At 38.7% G+C, this 19678-nt stretch overlaps 2 protein-coding genes across 2 annotated transcripts; one reads left to right on the top strand and one right to left on the bottom strand.

Moving 5' to 3' along the window:
• The first annotated feature begins 9793 nt into the window (after positions 1-9793).
• LOC140154670 (uncharacterized) lies at positions 9794-10144 on the top strand. The gene has a single exon (XM_072177236.1). The coding sequence runs from the start codon at positions 9794-9796 to the stop codon at positions 10142-10144; it is 351 nt and encodes a 116-aa protein (XP_072033337.1).
• A 3446-nt stretch (positions 10145-13590) lies between these two features.
• On the bottom strand, positions 13591-15450 carry LOC140154669 (uncharacterized). Its single transcript, XM_072177235.1, has one exon. The coding sequence runs from the start codon at positions 15448-15450 to the stop codon at positions 13591-13593; it is 1860 nt and encodes a 619-aa protein (XP_072033336.1).
• Between the last annotated feature and the right edge of the window lie 4228 nt (positions 15451-19678).

Here is a 19678-nt window from a genome sequence, read left to right as displayed (position 1 = left end):
CATAAGACCTGGTATATATTTCTGTATGAAGCATCGCAAACTGGTAAAGCCTTTTTAGCCATACGATGTTAGTCAAGAGAAATATCCATCATGCTGAATAAAACAACATTTCACTTTCCTCAGTGAAATGGGCAGCAGATCTTATCTCAATCGGATGTTAAAATTGAATGCCCAGATATTCTGTGAACATGCATCCACAAGCCAAAGACTAATTTACATGACACACAAAAAAATCTGAATATTGACAATACCTAAAGAATTGTCCACAAAAGAAATGGACTGACCTAGAATCCAGGTCTGACCACTACATACAATACACACACCACATCTAGATTGCAAGCTTCAGTGCACATAACTGCAACTAGATTTAAGGGATCATGACATTAAGGTGAAATACCCAGAAAACAATCCACTTTTATTTTAAGGGATCAACTCCAATTATGACATATCTAATCACACAAGCTGTAACTTCTTTTTACAAAACGCCAATGATTGTATTCAGTTTTTACCAATTTACACTGTATTATCTGTAGATTTGGAGCCGCCTCTAAACGCCTCTGAACATATTTTGATCATCTTTCAATAACCTACTCATTAAAAAGGATCATATTTTCATTTTTTTATTACTTAATCATCCCTTTTATATTGTAAAGCTTTGAAATAATGTCTCTAAATAATTGTCGAATCAACTCGAACCATTAAAAATTTATTAAAAGTGATATTTTACTAAAATAATGATCCATTGAATATCTGCGCTACGTAAAAGTTTTGGTTTATACCCAGTTATCAACATCCGTCAAGAATTCATGTAGGTTTCAATGAACAATATTGAATTACGTACTTTCAAATTGAAAAATAATGTTTTTACATAGTGACGGATGTGACAGATACGCCATACAATTTAGTTGTTTTTCCGAGTAAACGGCGTTTTACATAGTGACGGATGTTTAGATACGCCACTATGTAAAACGTCGGGTAATGTAATATATCAACATACGTCATTTGCATAATTAATTAACTAATTAATTATGCAAAACTTGAGCTTCAAATCTTGGTAATATTATACTACTCACTATTTAAAATACATTGGCCAATTTTCATAAAAATGACAAAAATCAACATACGTCACTATGTAATACACCCGACGATATGAATGGTCTTACTAATTGATCAGTTGATGACCTTATTACTGACAACCAAACCTAGCTAAACCTTTTCTTTAAAAACTGTCATGGAATAGGTATCATTAGAACCACTGGCTAAATTACAATCATGAATTGTCTTCCTGATTGAATTGACTTTAATTCTATACACTCTTCCATGCAGCTATTTAATTATCGTTCTCATTCACCATCAAAGTCCACTATTGAAATCTAAAGGCTGATTGCCTTAAACCCGGGTTATGAAGTTATTTCTAAGAATCCCAGTGCTACATAAGAATTGAATGTACATCTTGTACATCCGCCATGACCTGTATCCGATAACTTCAAATTGATTTTGCTACCAGGTTAATTGGATGAAAGCCATTGCAATAAGGGTCGCACCATTAGACTTGAAGGTGGGGGTTAGGAAGTTTTGGGGAAAAAAAGCTTCCCCACTACATGAGCAAAAACAAAAAACTTTTCCCACCTAACTGTGTATAAATGCATGAAATTAATAATAATAATAATAAAAAACTTGACACCTTCGGCGACGAAAAAACTTCCTAACCCCTCCCCTCCTTGAAGTCTAATGGTGCGTCCCTTTAAACCTAACTGACCTGCCCGGCTGACTTATCAAATGGGTATTTGTATAGTTTTACGTTTATCTTCATTTATTCCGTCATACAAATTGTCATATGATATTGTTTACCATCGCGTAAATGTGTGCCAAAGTGGATTACAATTCAACATCGGGCAGGGGGGACATTGAGGGGGCAAAGTGAATTTCAGGGGGGGCAAACTCAACATAATTTGCGCAAAATTGCCGCAAAAAGTGGCAATTTTCGCAATATTTGGTTTTTACTGGGGGGCAACAGGGGGGCAAGAGTTCTAACTGGGGGCATTTGACCCCACTACATTCACAAGGCGTTTTCTCAGCCGTGAAAAATGTTATTGTTTCAAATGGGGTGTCATTGTCAAGGAGAGTATTGTAGCTATCCATTGATATGCGATATGAATATGTCACAAATAATTTGAGATACAGATGCTTGAAAAAACTTTCCAAACTTTTGTTGAGGAGTTTACATCCCTGCACAGGCATATAACATGTAACAATCAACTTACAGACATAAATGTTGAAACAAAAGCCCATTCGGAAATCAACTCTGCTGCGATGGAATTAATCATACCATATAAAGTATTTAACGCCACCCTTTGAAACTTGCTATTAGCCGTCAACGGTTATAACCAACGTACGAATGCCAATACGTTGTTCTATATGTGATGCGATCAAGCAAAATCAGTCGGAACTCGGCAATAAAACTTTTTCACTTTCTTACAGGATAGTAAAAAGCATTTCCAAAGCTGGATTTTGCAGAAAACTCCACTGAAATTGAACAAGCAGTTCCATAGATATTAGCTATTAAAGCGTTTCCAAAACAAGAGGAAGCAGAAGGAAATATTTTCTTTGTGTGGCTGTATCTCAAAATCAATATTTCCGAGTTCCGACTGATTTTGCTTGATCGCATCACATATCTCAATTAGGACACCTTCACCTGCTAGCTAGAGAGTGACACCCATTCACCTGCTAGCGCTAGCTAGAGAGTGATGGAACGGAAACAAGTTATAGCTTGCTACATAGGCTTACATACCCCTTTCCATTCTATTAATACATACAATACCATAAGTCATGATCATAAAATACTGCGCACAAAAAAAGTAACCGTACAATTAGATCAAAAGAAATATCTTAAAGAATATCTTCAATTACAAACAATTTATGTAATTTATATGGGGAGACATTTTGCGTATTTTGATACCCCATTCGGCACGATGCGACTATTTTCCAACTTATATACCAATTTGAATGAAAAAAGAGAACAATTGACAATGGTTTACAAAGACCTTTTTCTCTCGAAACACGCTAAAACCCTGGCACGTGGTAATGAGCCCGTGACACAAAAACCAGTGTAGGAATCACCCTAAATTGGAAGAAATACCCTCCACGTTTAAAATGCTCTCTTTTTTCAATCATATTGGTATATCTTGAGTCTTGCGAAATAAAGTCGGATTGTGCCGAGAGGGGGCTTTGGGGACGCGAGCCCCCCCCGGGGTAAAAGCATGGGGCGGCAAAAAGAAGGGGCAGCAACAAGAACTATTAAAGAAAAAATGGCGGGGCAGAATGGGCGGGAAAAAGAATTATTAATTAAAAAGGGCGGGAAAGAAAACTAATGTAACTATACCTCATTATAGAAACTAATGTAACTATACCAACAGGGCCACAGCTTGAGGTGGTGGGGGTAATGGGGGAGGGAACACCTCTAATTTGTTGAACATTTTTTTGCTCCAGCGCCCCTACCCCCCCAAAAAAAACCCTCCCACTTTTTCGAGAGCCATCCTGGCTGGAAAAAATTAGGTCAACCTTTTCGGGCTGTTGCTGCAAGGGGCAAACATTTTCTTTAGCCCCCCCGGAGGAACGGCCACGATTCGCACTTGTGAGGTGACACAGTACGCAAAACAAAATGATCCATCTATTGATTAATACTATTTGGTAATTTGTCTTCAGTATATTTAAAACATTGCTTTTGTTTTAAATCTACGGACATTTTTGTGCGCAGGATATCGGTATGTAAGTATACCAAGTATACAAAGAAGTCACTGCATGGACGTCCTGTTACTGGAACGTCTGGCCTATATACCCAATTATGTCAGTGATAAGATGTCACACGAGAACTTGACTGTTCAATAAAAGCAAACGTGATACGGTGAAGTAAACATTGGAGCTTGCTATTTGAGACATTATGTGATCTCTGATGTGAAATCGATTTTGAGATACGGCCAAAGACACTCTTGCAGCACGTTTATTCTATCGTTTAAATACGAGTAACTTTTGCTTATTTCTTTAAATAATTTTTTCCAGTATTTTACCCCCAACAAAATGTAGCAAATTACAAGGAAAGTCAGAATTGATGTACCTGACATCCGACCCATTTTGTTTGAAACAACACCTGTATACATAAAATGGTGTTTTCTGTTCTTCTCCTTGTATATACGATGTATTGATAATCAGTAGATCCGGCCAGGAACATAATGGGCAACTATAACACACGCAACAATATTTCCACTCTTCTTAATCTTCGTGTTTATAAATGTCTTCTATACAGACGATCTACATCTACTTGCTTATATTGTATACTATCCATAATCCCCGCCAAGATTTGGCGAAGGGGGCTACAGAAATGCCAGGGGTCTGTATGTCCGTCGCGTCGGGGTGTGGGTTGGTGAGTGTGGGGGTGCGTCAATACCTTGTCATCTGAGCGAATATATGGGTATCCATTTTCGCAGTTCGCAACATAAATATATCTGAAGTAGGCGGTGGTTGATTTCGGAGGTAGACATGTGTCAGAGGTCAAAGGTCAAATGGGTTCGAATATGATTATTTGCTATATGCCTTGTCAACTATGTATAGCAGGAAGCCCAGTGTTTTCAACCCTCCATATTAAGAGTTTGAAAGAACAATCAGTTGTGGAATCAGGGACCATGTATCCCTGGTGGAATTCAGAGATGGCTCAACCCGGGATATTCGATATCAGTTGGAAGTGATGTTTGTATCGACTTACTGTATGCTAGATGGAAGGTTGAGAGAAAGGTAGATTACTTCATAAAATGAAATCCTTTACGTTTTCATTTATCAGCAAGATCTGATTTTCTTATTTCAGAGTTTACATTTCTTGCAACCTTTATCTTCAATTCGGTTTTCACCTCCAGTCCAAGCAGACGTGAGAAAAGTTTAATAATGGTCACTCTCATTGGCAAGTATTTGGCACAGGTAATGGTGAAGTCTGAATTATTAGTAATATTTCTTCGAGCTATACAGGGTGTGTCTGAAGATCGATACCAGAGATAGTTACTTGTAAGGATTCTATTCAATTTGGAATGGTTTTACCAACAGTAGGCCTATACTTTTTTCAATCATCGGCTTTACTTTATCAGTATGCTTCGACTATATTTATATATACTTGTTTATAAATACGCATGTGACCACCTCGGCGCTGCCATAGGCCTAACAGCTTGTAGACTGAAAGTCTGGAAGTGGCCTTCGACACGGCGGGTGCTCTTCCTGTACACGTGAATGCAAAGGCGGTAAACAATACCAGACTGTGCAACAACGTTATTTATATTGTTTAACTTTGTGATATTATTGTAAAAATTTCCTTCGACAAATAATTTTTTCTCGCCAGCAAATACCTTCAAAATGTTGTTTTTGATAACATATTACAAATTCGGAATCCCCCCATGTGTGATAATTTTGCTATTCAATTAATACAGAAATTTCCTATCCATTTCTGCATAGTATTTATAAATATAGTGGAAGCATACTGTTTATTTAGGATATACAGCGATGTCCCCAATTATCATGAAAAGATGTTTGTACGCACAAAACTTGTGTCGTGGGGTCGGGATGGTGTGTGTGTGGGGGGGGGGGGCGTATGTGTTTGCCAGCAAATGTGTTTTTGATTAAACTTATCATTCCAACTGTGGACGTTACCGTCCGTTTAGCTGAAATCCCAGCTGAAATGTGCAATTGACTGCTTTATGCATTGAGATTGAGGGTGCGTCCCATAATTTGATATAAAAATCAGTCCCTGGAGATTGATAAAAGTGTGTATAATTTGTGTCAAACGGGTCAGAAAATCAAATTGAACCAACTCCGCGTTCGGACCGTTTGCCGGCAAATGTCTGTATCTGAGATATATGTGATGGGGTTGGGGTGTAATATCTGTGGAGAAATATCTTTTCTATAAGTTAATTTTTGGAAATCGGTGTATTTTCAATATATTTTAAGTAAATACGATGATTTATAAAGGACACTTTGTGTTCTGAGTTTCAATTTGGAGATTTATCCTATAGGCCCTAAACAGCGGAACTGTTGACTTCTCTATAGAACAATTCGACTGCTATAAAGTGGGTACGTGCAATAGCTGCAGTAAGATACACTGTGTATAGACTGTCATATGTTCACAGGGCAGCTATTGCACTTACCCCGTCACTGAGCAGTCGAATCGCATACATCTATATGTATGCATGTAAAGGGCACCTAGTTTAAACTAACACATTATGCCATAAGGCGACAAAAACACGACCGACTCAGATCTTTTTAGACACTCGGTCATTTCAAACTTTCAGTTTTGGTAACGTTTTAGTCACATGGTTTCCTATTATCCTACATAAGCTCTTAGGGGGTCATGGTAGGAGCATCCGAACCAATAGTTCACGCGGCCCTGGATATTACCAATCAATTAATCCTGCCACCACCAAGCACAACTTATCCATCATGCTTTCCATCATGCCCAATCGTCAAAGGAAGTCCAAGCAGACCTTTTCTAAGGCCTGCTTTGACAGTTACATCACTGAATGTCGAAGGATTCTCTACCGCCAAGCAAAATATCATCAGCGGATTGTGCAACAATCTCCACTGTGATGTCCTGTACCTACAGGAAACCCATAGAGGAGCGACTAACCACCGCCCAACCATACCAGGCATGATCCTTGCCGTTGAGAGACCACATCGTCAATACGGGAGTGCGATATTTGTTAAAGAAGGTATTGTGATTGAAGCCACTATGATGTCTGATGACAACAACATTGAAGTCCTCACCGTTGAGCTCAGTAATGTAACAATAACATCAGTCTACAAGCTGTAGCTGCCCTCTAGAACATGTATACGATCCACTTATAAGAACCAAGCCTCCGAGAGATGAGAAAATCACCGGAAGCAGCGGCCAATACCGCGGGAAAAGTGGATCCCAATGGTCATTTCTGAAGAAGCCATCAGCCGAGATGGCGAAAGTCTAAAACTAGTGAGTATTTTATGGATTTGGCAATCATAAAATTTAACCAAGTTTAATTTCTACAATCCTACAAATGCATCTATTTCAATATTATATATGTGTAATAGTATGTTTAAGTATTGTTTTTCATTTTTTGTTCCCTATAGGTTATTATGTTTTGTAAAGCGCCTAGATAGGTATGTTCATACAATTTTGAAGTTCAATATTTTTAGCTGAAAGTTCTGTTTCTAGTTTCAATCATGTTTCTAGTGCATATACTTATGAAGTTACAGACAAAAATAGTGTCACCAAATTGTCCAAAATGTTGTGTGTGAAATTGTGACAGCAGGCACATGTACACTACTGTATGTGACCCCAGATGACCTCCTATTCTTTACTGTAAGAAAGCTGTTTTGGATGGCCTTGATTTACACAAAATTGCTTTTTGCGCTTTAACGAGCGTCCACTTCGTGGAACATAGATTGCACTATGTGATAGCTTATGAATCCATTATTATGCCAGTACCAACATAAGTCAACATCAAAATTAATTTTTAGTAATTTTTTCCATTGAGCCCCACAGTAAAGCCATGTTTGGACCGTACAGGCACATTCCACTTCCCTATGGGCGAATAGCGCCACCTATAGTGTGTGATGTGAGCCTGACTAGCCTAGAGGCTATTTGCGTTGGGCACTATATTAAATCTCTCTTTATTATTATTATTATTATTATTAAGAATACCAAGAGTATGACTCTAACCATGTTTGAAGCTGACCCCTTCGCCGAGGAAACAACAGCAAAGGGTGAGACAGTTATGGAATCCATCTCACATGAGCGTAGTAAGACCTGGCATACCCTCATAGAGTCAACAGACACGACCCACACCGACACCGCCTGGCTAATAATTATTTGGTGCAGAAGGGACACTAAAATGAATACACGGGATCGATACACGTGAATTGCTATGCACGATTTTGATATCAGACGAAAATCTTCTGATACCGGGTTAGAAAATGATGAATATCTCCCGTCATGATTTTTTTCTCAAGAAACCAGATTTGGTCTCATAAACTTGGAAATACGTGTTGAACAGATATGATAGTCGCTAGAATGCGCTTTGAAAATTGGCCGTGCGCTTTGAACTCAAAATTTGACCATTTTATATTGCGTTGGTCCTAATATGGACTACAGCGTGCAGCGTGTAGTACAGCTGCACTCACTGTAGGCAGTATAAAAGTCGATGACCATTGACCTCAATGGGGTATACAAGCTTAATCACGCACAACCAAGATCGATTACCCGGCTATTGTGAGTAGCCTTAGTTATGTCCCTCGACTAATTATTAGTTTAAAAGAGCTTTAAAGGTTTGAACCAAATGGCTAATCGTGGCTGTGGATTTAACCTACCATGGCGATTCCTGCCATGAAGATATAGGGTCGAAGACACTGTGCGACCCGTAACAGCAAGAAAACATGGCCCACCATCCGCAAACTTCAAGGTGACCCTACAGCAGCCCCACAGCAGCCCCGCAGCAGCCCAAAGTCACACCCAACCAGGTTGCCCACCAACTTCTCCTGAATGAAAGAAGTGGCAAGAAACATAAGAAGACCAAATTAGACCGCAAGCAATACAGCGAAGACCCCGGCTGCACCAAGCCCTTTTATGCAGGAGCTGGAAGCAGGAATCGCCCAACTCCAACCAGGGAAAGCAATTGGCCTTGACAACATCGCAGCTGAGCAGCTGAAGAACTTTGGTCCAGAGGCAAAGAAATGTCTCTTACAGCTCTACAACACCTGTCGTCGCAGCCACAGACTCCCTAAGATCTGGAAGAAGTCTCATATCATCGGTCTGCTGAATCCAGGGAAAGATCTATCCATCCCAAAGAGTTATCAACCAATATCAATACAATTACAAGGAAAGTCTGAATTGATGTATCTGACATCCGACCCATTTTGTTTGAAACAACACCTGTACACATAAAAATGGTGTTTTCTGTTCTTCTCCTTGTATAAACGATGTATTGGTTATCAGTAGATCCGGCCAGGAACATAATGGGCAACTATAACACACGCAACAATATTTCCACTTTTCTATCTTCGTGTTTATATGTCTTCTATACAGACGATCTACATCTATTTGTTTACCTGCATTGTGCATTTAACGTATACTATCCATAATCCCCGCCAAGATTTGGCAAAGGGGGCTACTGAAATGCCAGGGGTCTGTGTATCCGTCGCGTCGGGGTTGGTGAGTGTGGGGGTGCGTCAAAATGTTGTTTTTGATAACATATTACAAATTCGGAATCCCCCCGGCCGTGTGTGATAATTTTGCTATTCAATTAATACAGAAATTTCCTATCCATTTCTGCAATTGGCCTTGACAACATCGCAGCTGAAGAACTTTGGTCCAGAGGCAAAGAAATGTCTCTTACAGCTCTACAACACCTGTCGTCGCAGCCACAGACTCCCTAAGATCTGGAAGAAGTCTCATATCATCGGTCTGCTGAATCCAGGGAAAGATCTATCCATCCCAAAGAGTTATCAACCAATATCGCTTCTCAGCCATACCTACAAGCTATTCGAACGCCTCCTGCTCAACCGACTGGCACCCGTGTAAGATAAGCAACTCATTCCAGAACAAGCAGGTTTCCGTCCTGTCAAGTCAACAACAAGCCAAGTTCTCAAGCTTACCCAGCACATCGAGGATGGATTTGAGGAAGGATTGGTAACCGGGGGTTATGATACCGTCAATCATAGATGCCTCCTCAGCAAAATCCTGGAGCTACACCTGACGGACCTCATCGGATGCATGCTTGACAACAGGATGTTTTTTGTTCAGCTTGGAGGCAAGAAGAGCCGGTGGCGAAGACTCAGGAACGGACTACCCCAAGGCAGTGTTCTCCCACCTCTCCTGTTCAATATATACACCAATGATCAACCGAGAAGTGTAGACACCCAACGCTTCATAGATGACCTTGGCATCAGTGCACAACACACTGACTTCACTGTTGTGGAACAGAGACTCTCCAAAGCCCTGGATGAGCTCACGCCATACTATGAGGAAAACTACCTCTGTGCCAACCCATTCAAGACACAGGTGTGTGCTTTCCACCTCCGCAACCGTGGAGCTAAACGTCAACTGAAGGTGACCTGGTCTGGAACCACATCACACTAGAGCACTGTGAAACACCCGTATATCTGGGAGTCACTCTCGACCGCACACTCTCATACAAGACCCATATTGAGAAGACAAAGAGCAAAGTTTGTTCACGAAACAACATTTTGAACAGCTCACTGGATCCAGATGGGGAGCTCGACCAGACACTCTCAGATCAACAGCCTTGGCCTTATGCTACTCTAGTGCTGAATATGCCTGCCCAGTATGGGGAAGATCAACTCAGGCCAAGAAGGTAGACCCAGCACTCAACTCATGCTGTCGACTTATCACTGGATGCCTCCGATCAATACCAACGGAGTGTCTCTACACATTAGCTGCTATAGCCCCTCTAGATGTACGTCGACAAGTGACCAGCATGCAAGAGCGTGAGCGTCAGACCACTGTTATGAAGCACGCCATGTTCAACCAGACTGCTGTACCCAAACGCCTTAGATCCAGAGGAAGCTTCCTAAGCAAAGTTCATCCTCTTGGGACAGTCTCCAAGGAAGCGGAAAGACTCACCCTGTGGAAAGAGAGATCTCCCAATTCACCAGCTATGGGACTGCAACCCAGTGAGCAGCTACCAACTGGAGCTGATTCCACGTGGCCTGCGTGGCGGTGGTCGGAAGCTGCAAGGTCGCTTTGCAGAAATGGGGCTACCTGCCAGAAGGACAAAACACTACCTGTGAGTGTGGAACTATGGAACACCTGATGGTCTGTCCACAGATGGGGCAACACTGCACACATGAGGACCTAGCTGAATAAAACGATTCTGCTCGTCACTGTGTCAGCTATTGGCTCGGGCGCATTTGACCCTGCGCTTGGACGAAATTTTTGTTCCTGCCCTTTGTTAGAAACTTAAAATTTGTAGCAAGGAGATTCGGTTTTCATTTAAGTTTTTATATAATCGTGTGAAGAAGATAATCGCTTGGTTTGAAGTTACCTGATCTAAGTATACAAAAGAAGTGCTTAAATTTCGCAGTGCAATATTCACCAGCAGAGGAATCGAGCATGTCAATCTACATTTAAAACGTGGTTTAGAAAATCCAATCAGCCTTTGCTATTTTTGCTGTGAAAAAAATATAGACCATCGAAATATTTGCATTCGACATTACAAAAGGGGTGACTCAAGTGAAATCGATTCGATTTTTATGACGCTTATATTTCCAGCACCCGTGCCACAGTTCTATTACTGTCCACGTGTTATTGATATCCGATCCATATTTTCATTTTAAACAGAACCGGGTATGTGACCGATATTTGCTTAGCACAAGGAGCGTGTTTATTGTGGCTGTATATGGAAAGATTATACTGCAATAACAATTGATTTCGCAGTACTAATACGCTATACGATAATTGACAGATAATCTGGCGCGCTATAAACACGCTCAATCATGACAATAGTCTGAATAAAGATATTCTATACTTATGGTCTTCTCTACACTAAAGTTTATTACTTTATCACTGAACGAAAAGCCGTTGTATTTGACCAATGAGGTAGTAGCGCTTTTCCCAACGCAACGTAAAAGCCAATCGCTTAAAATTTGAAACGAGGGATTTAATATAAACTCAACCCAGAAAGTATCGAAACGATTATAGATGGTCAGATATATCGGGAAATGAAATATATAGCAAAAACTTATTTAATTTATATAAAGCGCAGCTTTCTCCTGCGCATTTTGATACCTCTTTTGTTGCTCTACGATATCATTTGGTCGAGTTATGGGCGCTTGAGTGGCTTCAAGTCAGATTTTAAAAGTTGCACTTAGCTCCTATTCAAGCCAAATGCGTTCGTCGTGTACACACACACAAATCAAGACAAAGGACACCGATGTTTACATAATAATAATAATAATAATAAAAACGCATTTATGGGGCGCCTTATGCCAGAACTGACCTCAAGGCGCCTTACAATGATATACTAAACTACAAATATAAAACATCTTAAAAGTACTATCTTAAGCTACAACAATGAAAACAATATTGGCAAGCATATCAAATATATATACAAAAGTAAAAGACAGATCATATTGGCAACCATTTAAAAGACATAGGCCTACCACAAAGGCAAGCATAAGTACATAAGCATGATAAGTAAATTACACAATCAAAATTGTAAATCAAAATAGACAAATCAGAGAATAACATGAGTCCAGTAAACAATGAATTAAACGAGCCAGTCCGTGATGGTTAACCGAAACAGATGAGTCTTGAGTAAGCCCTTGAACTGCGAGATGGTGGCAGCATTCTTAATGTTCAAGGGCAATTGATTCCACAATCTCGGGGCCGCGACAGCAAAAGACCGAAGTCCGTAAGAAATGGTGGCATATCGCGGGACACAGAGAAGGTTTTGATCTGCAGATCGAAGACCACTGCGGCTTGGAATATGCGGTTGAATAAGTTCACTTATGTAAAATGGTGCAAGACCGTGAAGTGCCTTATATGTAAGTAAAAGGCATTTGTAAATGACACGCTTCTTTACAGGAAGCCAGTGCAATGAGTCTAGGATTGGGGTGATGTGATCGTACTTTCTCTTCCTGGTAACAAGTCTGGCGGCCATGTTCTGAATCCGCTGCAGCTTACAGATCTGCGAATCTGGAAGGCCGAATAACAAACTGTTACAGTTGTCCAGACGCGAAGTGATAAATGCGTGGACAAGTCTTTCTGCAGCACATTGGTCGAGATAATCGCGTATTTGACCGATTTTCCGTATCGACATGGACGCAACACGGCAAATGTTGTTAACGTGCTTTGTCATTTGAAGAGAGTCATCCATAAAAACTCCAAGGTTCCTGGCGTTTGAGACGGTGTTTACAGAAGCAGAAGCGATTGTGACTTGCGAGAGAGTAGACGATTGCCGAAATCTTGACGAGATGTGCATAACTTCGGTTTTTTCATCATTCAACAGGAGTCTATTTTCAACTGTCCACGCTTTGATGTCTCTTATGCACTGTTCCAGCTGTGAAAGCTTTGTTGATCTTTCAGACGTTTTGGACACAATGTATATCTGGGTATCATCAGCGTATTTCATACATTCAAGTCCGTGCATGTTGATAATGTCCTGCAAAGGCCCGGCGTACATAGCAAAGCAGAGTGGGCCAACTACCGAGCCTTGAGGAACACCTTGATGTAACTGTTGCAGTTCCGAGACTTGATTGCCGATTATAACTTCTTGCGTTCGCCCAGATATATACGATGCAAACCAGTCGTGCACTCTTCCGCCGATACCATACCTTCGGGTGAGCCGATTAAGAAATTTCTGATGGTTGATGACATCAAAGGCGCTCGAAAAGTCAAGCAGGACAAGAATACCTTCTTTCCCTTCATCAAGAGCTCTCAGGAGATCATTGTGAACTCTTACAAGGGCAGTTTCGGTACTATGACACCTACGGTAGGCCGATTGCCTACTTGCATACAGTCCATTAGTTTCCAGGTAATTTTGAAGTGCAGACGCGACAACTCTCTCAGCCAGTGACCTTTGAGATAAAGCTCAAGTTCGATATAGGACGATAGTTTTTGAGATTGTTACGGTCTGCATTGGGTTTCTTGATGAGTGGAATCACACATGCTTTCTTAAATGAAGCAGGAAACTGACCCTGAGCGAGCGAAGCGTTCACGAGTCTTGTAATAGCGGGGAGCAACACCTCGAGTAATTCTTGCTTTAAAAGCCACGTAGGGATGGGATCCAAATTGCAAGTCTTAGTCGGAGATTCGGATATCACTTTACGAACTTCTTCCTCTGTGACAGGCTGGAATGTCACGTACTGTGTATGACATGACTCAGACACTTGAGCATAGACAGGGTTGTTTGGCGATTGGTTAAGCTGATTCTCGATGTTTGTGACTTTCGACGTGAAATAGTCAGCAAATTTGTCAGCGAGATCTTTGCCATTATCATGTTCAGGAAGAGTTGGCTCTGATTTGCCATTAGTGATGGTGTCAACGACTTTAAAAAGCTGCTGCTGGTTACGTCCACTGATCTGCTCTCTGTGATAATTACGTTTGGCAGCCAGCAGGAGACGATAGTAAGTGTTACATTCATCGCGGTAAATCTGTCTGTGCACCTCAAGACCAGATTTGATCCATGCTCTCTCACATTGGCGACGTTTACGTTTGGCCTCACGCAGCTCGTCGTTGAACCAGGGCGCATTTGGGCGATTGGTAACGCATCTTGTCACCTCTGGCGCGTGTTTATCAAGGATCTCACGAAGAGTGGTATCATACTGAAGCGCTAAAGCACTGACACTCGATTCCGGCGATGTACAAAGCGCAGAGGCACAGATGTCTTGTCTCATTTGCTCAAAGTCAATGTTCTTAAAATCACGCACTTTGAAACAGTGTTTAGAGATTGCAGGACGAGAAACATCAGCAATGCACGTGACTGCGTAGTGATCAGAAGGAAGGTGGTTATGAACTCTGACACTAGAAACGAGATTGTCTGACTTTGATGAAACAACTAAATCTAAGGTATGACCTTTACGATGCGTTGGTTGATCAACGTGCTGTTGAAGATCAGAAGATTCAAGGAGATCGCGGAAAATTGAAGCATCACGATCAGACATGTCCTCCATGTGGAAGTTAAAATCCCCAAGAAAAACAACCGGTTGTGCATCAGCCAATGTAATCTCAAGAAGTGTTGAGAACTCCGAAATAAAAGTTGCAGTTGTTTCTTTGTTGCATGACTTGGGTGGCCGATAAATAGTAACGATCCTGACTGAAGACGATCCACATGAAATTGCGAGGTCCAACTGTTCAAAGGAAGCAAACGATGGTGAAGCATGTTGGATGGCTTTAAATCCCTTGCGTAGCAGAACAGATACCCCACCACCTCTTTTCCCAATCCGTGGCGTGTGGATAAACTCATAGTCAGGTAAAGTGTTCTTAAGGTCGGCAATTTTAAAACTATCGCGTTCGTCACCTGTAAGCCATGTTTCCGTGATCATTAGTATATCAAGATTATTATCAATGACAAAATCGGTAATCACGGCGGTTTTCTTGCTGATGGATTGTGCATTCCAAGTGCCAACTTTACATTGGGAACTGTTATTCTTAGACGCATATTTAGTTTTCACCAAATTAGGCTTTGGCAGCTTTTCATTAGACTTGACTGCAGCATCAGAGTTTACAGTTAACGGACGATTAGTCACAAGCACATTGATTTTACGCTGCTTGTTTTTCCCACCGCGACATCCACGGGTGGTTTTCTTAGCGATTTTCAAATCGCAAAGGGTACTCCAAATTGAACGATCAAGTTTTGGATGAGAGTTTATCACACCTTTGCGAATGTTCAGAAGTGAATCGCGTTCTATGCTGATACGACACATGACGAAAAACGATAAAAAGGCAGCTATTAAACAAGTACTATAGTATGTATGCAGGTAAACGAATTCAACATGGATGCGGCTTACGGTATCACTGTAGACACGATGAAGAAAATACGGAGTCCATTTACTAGCTGAAAACAGTCAGAAACTAATTTCCAAATACAGTTAAAAAATTCCTTGGTGCCAGAATACAACATATATATGTAAAAAAGTACATAGGTTCATCCATGAACCATAACCATGAACTTAACTTTAACTTTAACTTTAATAACTTTAACTTTGATAACTTTAACTTTAATAACTTTAACTTTAATAACTTTAACTTTAATAACTTTAACTTTAATAACTTTAACTTTAATAACTTTAACTTTAATAACTTTAACTTTAATAACTTTAACTTTAATAACTTTAACTTTAATAACTTTAACTTTAATAACTTTAACTTTAACAACTTTAACTTTAACAACTTTAACTTTAACAACTTTAACTTTAATAACTTTAACTTTAATAACTTTAACTTTAATAACTTTAACTTTAATAACTTTAACTTTAATAACTTTAACTTTAATAACTTTAACTTTAATAACTTTAACTTTAATAACTTTAACTTTAATAACTTTAACTTTAATAACTTTAACTTTAATAACTTTAACTTTAATAACTTTAACTTTAATAACTTTAACTTTAATAACTTTAACTTTAATAACTTTAACTTTAATAACTTTAACTTTAATAACTTTAACTTTAATAACTTTAACTTTAATAACTTTAACTTTAATAACTTTAACTTTAATAACTTTAACTTTAATAACTTTAACTTTAATAACTTTAACTTTAATAACTTTAACTTTAATAACTTTAACTTTAATAACTTTAACTTTAATAACTTTAACTTTAATAACTTTAACTTTAATAACTTTAACTTTAATAACTTTAACTTTAATAACTTTAACTTTAATAACTTTAACTTTAATAACTTTAACTTTAACTTTAACTTTAACTTTAACTTTAACTTTAACTTTAATAACTTTAACTTTAATAACTATAACTTTAACTTTAACTTTAATAACTTTAACTTTTACTTTTACTTTTACTTTTACTTTTACTTTACTTTACTTTACTTTACTCCTTCGACTTCCAACTTCAATACTTGCTACCCTTTACTTATCTTTGACTTATCTCATGAACTCTTTCTGCTGACATCTCAATACTTGGCCACCATCACCATGATCACTGTCTATCATTTATTGGTCACAGTACAACGTATTTTGCTTGAATAGGAGCTAAGTGCAACTTTCAAAATCCGACTTGAAGCCATTCAAGCGCCCATAACTCGACCAAATGATATCGTAGAGCAACAAAAGAGGTATCAAAATGCGTAGGAGAAAGCTGCGCTTTACAGGGTGTAACAATAAAATGTGTACAATTTTGAAAATAGAATGAAACAAGTATGCCGCTTATTTGAGCTTATTTGTGACCCGTTACAGCAAAAGGTACCTTAAGTCGGGAGCTACATATGCCTCATTTTGCTAGTGCCAAATGCTTTCTAAACCAATCATTAATCCCATTGTTGTAGAGGATAATAAGCTTGTACCTGTCTATAGAACTGTTTGTTATACAGCTCTAGTCTTTATTTACTATGCTAATCCCTGTTCAAGTGGCATGAGTGGTGGGTTACAAAAGCATTGTATTTGTATTTGTATAGGTATGTAGCCAACCACTAACAATGAGAGGACATTCTTGAACCTCGTTGACTTGGAGATGATTTGAAATGACCGCCACTTCAGATTGTCATTATTGTTTGATATTTTATGCCAACAATATGGAAAAAGAGACACATGTAGCAGCTGACATAAAGTACCTTTCGCTGTAACGGGTCACATTTTTTGGTTTGATATTTATATTGCTATCAAGATAATTTCTTTAGCCACCAGATAAGCTTTGTTCTAATAAAATCGATGGTATAAGTGAAGATATGGCCAATTATGTAACCTAGTCTTAAAACCGCTTGGGCCACTTTTGTCTAAGTGTGACTGAAGAGAGTTGAACCATGGACCAGTTGGACGGTGTTCTTATGATAGGTAGTTTTAAACAATGGGGTATTCGAAGTGGTAGAAATGATTACATAATAGAATATCTCCTTGAGTTTTTTGAAAGTCACAACTAAGCACTGACATAACAACCTCATTTACTAGAAATCGTTGCTGCAGCTCAACAACTTCAACCCCAATAGAGGTTATCCGTGTTCTATAAGCTGCATATCCTATCAACGACTGCTATACCTTGTTTACAACTTTCAAAAGAAGTACATGCATGTGCAACCATAACTGTTTCAAAATAGCCCGCCAAGAGTCATGCAGGTAACTCCGAGGTCATGAATTGATTTGTTTTGAATAAGGAATACTACGGGAATCGGCGCCTTTTGTTAGAAGTCACACATGAGTGAAGTGGATAACCTCTATTCACGTTGGAAAGGCATATTTTTATGGTTATGACATTCGGTAGCACATGGAGTCAAGCAGAAACCATACAATAGAGGGTATCCGTGTTCTATAAGCTGCATATCCTATCAACGACTGCTATACCTTGTTTAGGTCTTTCAAAAGAAGTACCTGCATGTGCAACCATGACTCATGACTGTTTCAAACTAACCCGCCAAAATCATGCAGGTAACCCCGAGGTCGTGCACTGAATTGGTTTAAATGAGGAATACTACGGGAACCAGCGCCTTTTGTTAGAAGTCACACATGAGTGAAGTGGATAACTTCTATTGTTTATAGCTCATTTTCCAAACTCACGTCTTCCATCAAGGCATACAATTATGAGAAGTATGTAGAATTTGTTAACAGAAATGCTGTTAATAGTGGTCGCCCCAGAACAGCTAGAAGCCCAGCTGAAATTAATTTCAAAATTTTATTGTTTTGTACTTATGGGTGCAAAAACTGTTCTCAGTTTTACCAATGATATCTCAAGGATATGAAAAATTACTTTATTTATAAAATAATTTGAAAGAAATTTCATGACTTCATTTATAGATTTTAAAGAAATATATTATTATTAAGTTCATGTTAATTATTTGAAGAAACACCACTTTATTATTCTTTTGTGTCAGTTCTTCGATACGATAAGCATATCTATGCGCAAACATGGCAAAAGTGGCCCAAGACGTTTTCTGGACGATTTAATTAATCAGACATAACTTTTGAACTCAACTAAACGTCTTCTTTTAGCCAAGATATTACTAATTGTATTGCATATAACATTTATGACATAACTTTTTTAGTTTTTTCCTGAGAAGTCAAAATACAATTGTATAAATTTTATTGTTACACCCTGTATATACATTAAATAGGTATTTATATATATTTCAGTTCCCGATATATCTGACCATCTATAATCGTTTCGATACTTTCTGGGTTGAGTTTACATCTATATAATAATTATATATCCTGTTATTTTTTCCAATAAGCTTGCTTAGGCCAAAACATGTCTAAAGAGCCAAATAAACACTATTTTAGCGTGTGTATTTATACCATCGACCAGATGTAAAAAAAAATAGATTGAATTCGTAATTCAACCCCACCTCCTAGGAATTGTATACTGGCACGGAGTTGTCAGGATTATCATAATATTTTAGTCAAAGACATAGCTTTAAGTTTGCGGCACAATGTAATCTGCAATTTTGCATTACCGAGGCCCACGACATGTCACGTAAACAAAACAAATAGCTGGATTTGAAATTGTGGTGCATTTCGTCACATTTGCAAAACTAGAAAAACAAAAACCTTTTAGGTCAAGTAAAACAACACACAAAATTAAAAATAAGGCTCTATTTTTTTTATAATAAATATTTACAGTTACCTTTTAACAAAGGATGACACAATTTTAGCTTGGATCGTTATGCTAAACCATGTCATATGGAAATTCTTGACAGCTTTACACTCAGAACTCTAGTCAACAGTTTCTATTGTTATGCATAGCCGCGCTAAAAGTCGAAAATCAGCACAATACAGAGATACACCTTTTTGCTATGAAATTAATTTTCTCGGTCAAATAATAAGCAATGTGTTTTTCTTCAGTAAAAAAAGTTAAAAACATAGTCCTTGGATATACATTTAAAAAAAATCCCGGTGTTAAATTTTTTTCGGAATTCATTTTCTAACAAATATATTTACTATGATCTGTAAAGCATTTGCGACTGCCAAAATGTCCAACCAGTACTTCATTT

The sequence above is a fragment of the Amphiura filiformis genome, chromosome 6 (genome assembly GCF_039555335.1).
Source record: "Amphiura filiformis chromosome 6, Afil_fr2py, whole genome shotgun sequence".
Lineage (NCBI taxonomy): Eukaryota > Metazoa > Echinodermata > Ophiuroidea > Amphilepidida > Amphiuridae > Amphiura > Amphiura filiformis.
The sequence above is the reverse complement of the archived record's forward strand: the minus strand, read 5'-3'. Positions and strand labels throughout refer to the sequence as shown.